This window comes from Rissa tridactyla, chromosome 8 (genome assembly GCF_028500815.1).
Source record: "Rissa tridactyla isolate bRisTri1 chromosome 8, bRisTri1.patW.cur.20221130, whole genome shotgun sequence".
NCBI lineage: Eukaryota > Metazoa > Chordata > Aves > Charadriiformes > Laridae > Rissa > Rissa tridactyla.
In genome coordinates, this window is record NC_071473.1 from 5,239,282 (window position 1) to 5,246,349 (window position 7,068).

The following is a 7,068-nucleotide window of genomic DNA, read 5'->3' on the forward strand; positions in this document are numbered from 1 at the left end:
GGAGCAGCCATCTTCCTCCAGGGAGTTGGGCTCCTTTGAGGATTAAAGCAGAGACCTGGGCTCCGCTCTCCCGGAGGCGTCGCAGGGGCTGAGACGGGGCCTCTCGGCATCACCAGGATCAACCTCAGCCTTTGGGGCAGCACTTCATCAGCCGGGAACGCTGCACACGATGTCCCATGGTGGTGGCTGTGAGTTCTGGGGGGGTCACGAAGAGGAGGAGGAGGAGGAGGGAAGATGCTATGACATGCCAAGGGCTGTTCCGAACTACTGCTCCAGGCTTTGGGCTCCACTCCGCCTGCGCCTGGCACCTTTCTAAGCATCTCTCCCAAGGAAGAGGCGGTCCATTACCTGCCGTTACATTAAAGAAAAAGAGAGAATCTGCAGCACCAATAAACAGCCTGAAACATTTCTGCAGAGAGCAGCGCTTTAAAGAAAAAAAAAAAAAAAAAGGAGGGGGGTAAAGCCAGCTGGGAAGGTTTTTACTGATGGCGGTGGTCCTTGGTTACCCTCTTGCTTCTTCCTGCTCCGGGGCACCGAATATCCACGGCGTCACACGGGGAATGCAAGCGGCTGCATTTTTTTTTACACAATTCTACACTATTGATAGCACCGAAATGCGAGGCCGAGGAAAAGTCAAGCGCAAGGAAGGTGCAGGCACGGACACCACCTAATTTGCTCCAAGGGTTTTTATTTTTTTTTTTTCGCGCTTAGAATTTTCCTACCGTTTGCACCGTCTCCCCTGAAACAGGTTGAATCCTTCTCTAACTGTGACCTTTTCTTTGCCCGCGTATAGAAAAATGAAACAAACTGTGTGCTTTTGCTTCAAAACTAGAATCGCGTGCCCGCTTGCCAACCAGAAAAGTCTCTTTTTTTTTTTTTTTTCCTTTTTTTTTTTTTCCCCCCTTCGGGCAGAGGTGGACTGCATTAACAGCGCCGCCCCCGGCTTTGTGAAAAGTGTCACTGCTTTTGTCCCAACCCTCTACTTGACTGCACTTCCACGGGACCTTCGCCTTCTCCCGTGGTTCGGACACAGCACTTCTAGGCGGTTGTGAACACTTCAGCACACGCACACTCGGTGTAGCTTGCCTTCCTGCTGTAATTTTTTAGGGGGAAAAAAAAAAAAAAAAAAAAAAGAAAAGAAAAAGCAAAAGCTTTGGTATTCTTCTCTTTTAAAAAAGTAATTTAAAACCTGTATAGTATTCCAAGCACGCCGTGTAAATATTTATGACTCAGAAATTAGTGGAGGGGTCTCTTTTGTGACCAAGTTGTGGGTTTTGTTTTTTAAATCTTGTTCTAAGAGAGATGTCCCAGGCGGGGGCTGGGAGAGGAGCGCCGAGTGTGTCCAACCCACCCCCTCTGCCCTCATAAACTGTTTTGTTTGCTTTTGATGACTCTTATAAATATCTTTTCAAACCTTTTCTGCTGACCTGTACCTTTAGTTTTGAAGATACCTGTCCAAAGATCGTGTACAGTCGGTTTGAGAACTGTAACCTCACTGCGCCATAAACCTTGGGGTTTTTTTTTTTGCCATTCAGAGAAGTCGGGAATGGTGTATTTGATAGTGGCATTAACACCACGAGGATGCACATCTCTCGTTCCACGGAGCAGCAGCAACTACTCGGTGACCGAGCATGCACGGCTGTCCTTGCGGTGTCCACACACGACAGCCGGGGGCTGTCGCAGTAACGTCAAACGTAACTTCCAGCACAACATCGTTACTACGGCGCTGACCTTCGGTGCGATCCCGGGGTACAAACCCCTCTCAGAAGAGGCCCCAAGGTCCCGCGGCAGGAGCAGGGGGCACCAGGCTGGAAATAACACGGGTTATAACGCTCTTTTGCCTGCATCAATCCGAGACTACAACAAGAAACCGAGGGTGTGGGATTTACCAGCGGAAACCTGATGAGCCAGACGAGTTGGTACCAACGGAACTAAAGCAGCTGGCCGTGAGCTCGTAAATAATGAGTGCAATTGCAATTATGGTCTTCACGCTTTCTTCACGCAGGACCGTCACGAACATTCACTCTTTGTTCTAAACTGGAGCCGGCAAAGTATGTCGTAAAATACTAAAGACGACGGTAAGTAGGAAGCAGATAGGGACGCACAGTCTTTGACCCGTGTCCACCCTCCTGGGACCTGGAGTTCGGGATGACTTGAGGTTTTAAAGAATCATTTATTTGAAAGGAGGAAGTTTTGGGGAGAGAGGAGGAAGCTCTGCAAGTCTGTGGGTGGTATCTGAAGTGGCACTGGCCGTTCGGGTACTCATGGTCAGTCCCCCCACCCTCCTGAGGAGAACAGGCGGCTTCCCTTAGTTCTGTCCCAGCACAGCTTTAACCGACAACTGACGCGTAATCGGAGGGGAATTTTTCTGGATTAAAACCACGCACGCACTACGCTCCACCGCTTGTACTCTGGGAACGGCCCAAAGGAATGGTGAGTAATGAGGACGCAAGTGTCATTTCCCAGTTCGTGATGACGGGACGCGGCGGCCAGCCCTCCCCCTCCGCCCTGCCCTGTGGCAGCGGAGCAGGGATGGTGGTACCCGGGTGGCACCGCGATGCTGCAGCCCCATGGAAATCCCAGCGGCTCAAACCCAGGAATGATCACAGCGGGGCGGTGGGGAGAGGAGGCAGCACAGTTGTCCTCGATCCCTGCCCATCCGTAAGGCAGAACAGCCTCTTTTAAGGGGCATTTTCCACACGGATTACTCTGGGAAATAACATCTCACATGTGGTATTTTCCCTCTGCAAAGAGGAATGGGTGTTGGAGGCTCCCGTTTCTCAGTACGTGCGCGTTCCTCTCTCTTTCCCTTCTCCCTTCCACTCGATTATTTCAGTGCTTTTTTAAGAGCCACCGTTTCCGATCAACTGCTCACTGTAATAGAAACATCACATTTTCTCACAGTATTTATTCCTTACAAACTCGTGTGACATGCTAGGTTCCCATGGATGTAGCTGATCATTTTTATTTTGTAAATATAATTACCTAACTTTACATTAACTATATCGTAATAAACTATTTTTGCACCACCCTTTGCATGCCGTGTAGTGAGGGCTTTCTTTCAAAAAGGACGCTACTGCATGAAGAACGGAGCAGGGGCCAGAGCCTGAAAACCGAGTGAGCTGATAGCTTTTATAGTCACCCTTCACAAAGGAAACAGCATTTTAATAGCAATAACGTGTTCAAAGTAGTGTAAATCTAATGCTGCTGAACGGGGTTTACTAGAGAATGACCTTCCTCAGCCTTGCAGAGTTGCTAAGCCAGAGAAAGCAGTAATGCTTTTTCCCCCAGACCCACGCCAACTTTCTCAAACAAAACTGAACAAATCTGCAACAAAATAGAACAGATCTGTAATCCGTTGCTGTTACTCCACGTACCCTAAATAACACCTAAGGATCTACAGGAATTTTTAATGATTTGGATCTTTGGAACAACCAACCCCCAAGAACTGGCTGGCGGGCAAAAACCAGAAGACGATGTTGAGCTTTTCTGTGAAAATTCCAATCCTGGTGGCATTTAATAGGGCCACTCGCAGCACCACTCTATCAAGCAAAACTGGTAACAAAAATACTAAAGACCTTTTTTCATTTTGAGAGATTTTGAGGCACTTTAGACTCAGTATAAAGTAGTTCTTACACAGACGCTATTTAGAGATACGGAATTCTGAAGTTTACGCCCATCTTTGTCCCACCCTGAACTGCAGGGACAGGGATGTTGCCTCCCTCTTGCTGCTCCCTCGCTGTCCCCAGCCTGCTGCTGCCACCACAGGCGAAGTCACCCAACCAGACCAGCACACGATGTCCCCACCTGAACGACCTGGGGTTTCCTTCCACCGCTCCAGCCGTGTCTGCTCTCAAGACCGACTGATCTCAAAGAACAGTTTCTCTCATTTCTTTCCAGGCTTCCCTACACTTGCTCGCTGGAAGAGGAGCTGTCATTACTATCTGTTCTCACATTTTTACACTGGAGCTCTGCTAATCTTAAACCAAAGGAAATGTGTACACAATCAAAACACACTTCTAATTTCTGCCTTCGTATTTCCCAAAAATTTCCTTTTACAAACTTTCAACAATTAATGCCAACGAGAAGTGTAACGAAGGTGCTTAATCTCTCTATACAAACTTGAAATTTTCTGTAGCCCTTTTAACTCTTCTTCAGAGTTACTGATGTAGAGGAGACACTGGGTTACAATTCCATTCTGCAGTATCCCAAGTTGGAAAATCTCCATTGAAACACCCACCCAGCACCGTATGAACACACCTCGTCTGTGTCAGGGCACGGCAACAAGCCTGCACGCAGTTTTAAGCTCTAGGAATGCAGTCCTCACGGTTATCCTCACAAAACAACTCGCCAAACAGCTGGGTCATTCCCTCTAGGACAGGAATGACCCACAGCAAGGGATCTGTGGCACTTTAGGGTAGAGGGCACTTTGCTTCTCTGGAGGAGCTGACCTAAATTACACCCAGACGGACAATACAATGATTTCCATAGATGATGATAAAGTTCATGGATGCCCTCTGTTAAGCACTCCACCAGCCCTGTGAGGCAGCTCAATCATTTACTGTCTTTAGAAAAAAATTTGTACTTGATGGGATTGTACTTCTCCCAAATCCTTTCAAACTCATCCAGAAAAGGCTTCACATACTCGACATCCTCCGTGACCAGCACGTTCTCCCGGTTGTTCTGGATCGCTTGGGTGGTCCAGTTGAGGGAGCCCGTGATGAGCATCCTCCCGTCCACGACAGCGAACTTGTGGTGCATGTAACCGCTCTCCTGGTCGTGGCGCACCTGGATCCCTACAAAGACACAACCACCTCCTCAGTGGCGACCGACGCCATCGCCCAACAGCCGCCCCAGCGCCCGGCCGTGCCCTGCCCCGCGGCCGCCTCACCGGCCTGCCGGAGGAGGCCGATCTGGGAGCCCTGCACCCCCATGTACTGGGCGTCGGTGACGATGCGGACGCGGACGCCGCGGCGATGGAGGAGCCGGACGGCGCGGCCCAGCTGCGGGCTGGAGAAGGCGAAGAGGCAGATGTCGAGGGAGCGGCGGGCGGTGAGGAGATGCCGCAGGAGGCGGCTGAGGGGGCAGTCGCCGTGCGGCAGCGGGCAGTGGCAGGGCCGCGCCGCCGCCCCGGGCCCCGCCGCCTCGGCCAGCAGCGCCTCGGTGCAGCTGGGCGGCGAGGGGAACACCAGCACCTCGCGTAGGGGCCGGGCCCGCCGCCGCCAGGCCGCCAGCGCCAGGCACAGCGCCCCCGCCGCCGCCAGCGCCAGCCCGGCCCGCCGCGCCGCGCCCGCCGCCCACATGCCCCCGCCACCGCCCGGCGCATGCGCGGAGGCTCCGAGCGCTGCCGCGGCGGGAAGTTTCCTCAGGGAACCGCCGCGGTGTCTAGCGCCCCCCCGCCCCGGCCGACCGCCTTCCCGGCCCCCGGGGGCTCGGGCTGCCTCGGGGAGGTGGGGGAAACGCGGCCCCGGAGGCAGTGAAGAGCGGCCACCGGCCCCCCTCGCCTGACTGGGCGCGCTGAGGAGCGGCTCCGACCGAGTAACCCTTCCCCAGCACCCGCCGGCTGCCCGGCATCGCCAGGTCCCGGCTGAGGGGACAGGGACAGGCAGCCGCCGGCTACGCGGCGCCACCAAGCCCCGGCTGAGGAGACAAGGGTGGCAGAATTAGGGCACAAAGGCCCGGGCTGTAACCGCAGGGCGGTGGTGGGGCTCTCCCTGCTCCCTCCTCCCGCCCTTCTGCCTCTGCTCGGCCAGGCAGAAATCACACCGGGATAAAGAAAGAGCCGGCTTTAATCAGTTTGTCTCTAAGGCGTACCGTTCAGAGGGAAGGAGGGCGGTGAAAGATGGCTGCAGACATGATTTTCTATTAATTAAGTTGTGCACATTCCAGCTATCGCTGACGGCAAAAGGAGCGCCCGGGGCCTGATCCACAAGCTGCAGGAACTTGCCCAGACAATTATTTGGTAATCCCAGGTGTAGATCTGTTCTGGCAGGCAAGCACAGCTGGTTTTATGCTATGCAGGAGGCCTAGGTTCACAGAAACTCTCCCCTTTCTTTCCTGTGGGTACTTTATACGTGTTAAATTGGTGGTTTCCTTGCCCTGGCTCAAAAATGGTATGTTACCCAGAGTGTGGTTGTCCGTGACAGCCCTGTTTTGGACGAGGACGGAGACAGATGGACATTGCATCCAACTCGCTGCTTACACAAGCGCAAGGAAGAAAATGAAGCCTCATGCTCGACCTGGTGATCACCATTTTTCTGTCTTCGAAAAAGAACACACCTCTGTTCAGAAACGGGGGCTTTGCTAGTGGGTGCTTATGCACCAACTGCGGGTTAGCTAGAGACTCAGTTTTAACGTGTGATCGCTCGGGAGAGCTATTCTTTAAAAGATAAAAAACAGTTGAGCAAGCGAGAAGGTCTAAATGCCAAATAATGTCTTACCTATTGTGTTACACAGCTCTGAATTGGATCAGAATAGATTTCAAGTAGGAAAAAAAAGAAAAAAAAAGGAGTAGATCACTTAAAAGGTAGCCCCAAGAGCAAGCACTGACCTAGTACTAGAAATTCCGCTTCACTAGTCCACACTTGCCTAGTGACTTCTGCAACTTTTATGCCAGTCTCGGTGGGCTTTGTTTTCCCCCCACGAGTGGCACCCAGGGCACAGGAAGCAGGATGCACACGCTATTCACACCTTCCTTTCCTGGGGATAGAGCTTGAGCACCTCTTTTGTCTCCCCGTCTCCTTATTGACAATTGGGAAATGCAAGGCCTTTTTGCAAACCCTGAAATTAAAGACGTGGTTAGTTTTTGAAGTGAGAGAGTAATGCCCTTTTCCAAGCATCTGTTGGCTGTTTGAATATCCTACAGTTGGCTTTTATGTCCAGTCGAACATTTTCAATTAATATATGGAGCAAGAGATGCTCAGATATGTACAAGAAACAAAGTTCAGGAGGAAAAGGCCTGTTAAATTCTGGAAATTAGATCAAGGCTAAGATGCAGGAATTACCTTGTGGATCAACCGCTGCTTCCCCCACCCCAACACAGACACACACTGAAAATCAACACAAAAC

The 7,068-nt window shown here is 51.7% G+C and overlaps 1 protein-coding gene across 2 annotated transcripts; it reads right to left on the minus strand.

Moving 5' to 3' along the window:
* Nucleotides 1-3,249: 3,249 nt before the first annotated feature.
* PLD6 (phospholipase D family member 6) lies at nt 3,250-6,458 on the minus strand. Of its 2 annotated transcripts, none has more exons than XM_054210722.1 (2): nt 4,892-5,303; nt 3,250-4,796 (listed from the first exon to the last, which is right to left on the minus strand). In XM_054210722.1, the coding sequence occupies exons 1-2, from the start codon at nt 5,301-5,303 to the stop codon at nt 4,555-4,557; spliced, it is 654 nt and encodes a 217-aa protein (XP_054066697.1). In that variant the 3' UTR covers nt 3,250-4,554. The 2 variants fall into 2 exon arrangements, 1 of the variants encoding a protein (XP_054066697.1); XR_008467921.1 differs by lacking the exon at nt 4,892-5,303 and adding an exon at nt 5,815-6,458 and having other exon boundaries at nt 4,715-4,796.
* Nucleotides 6,459-7,068: the final 610 nt, after the last annotated feature.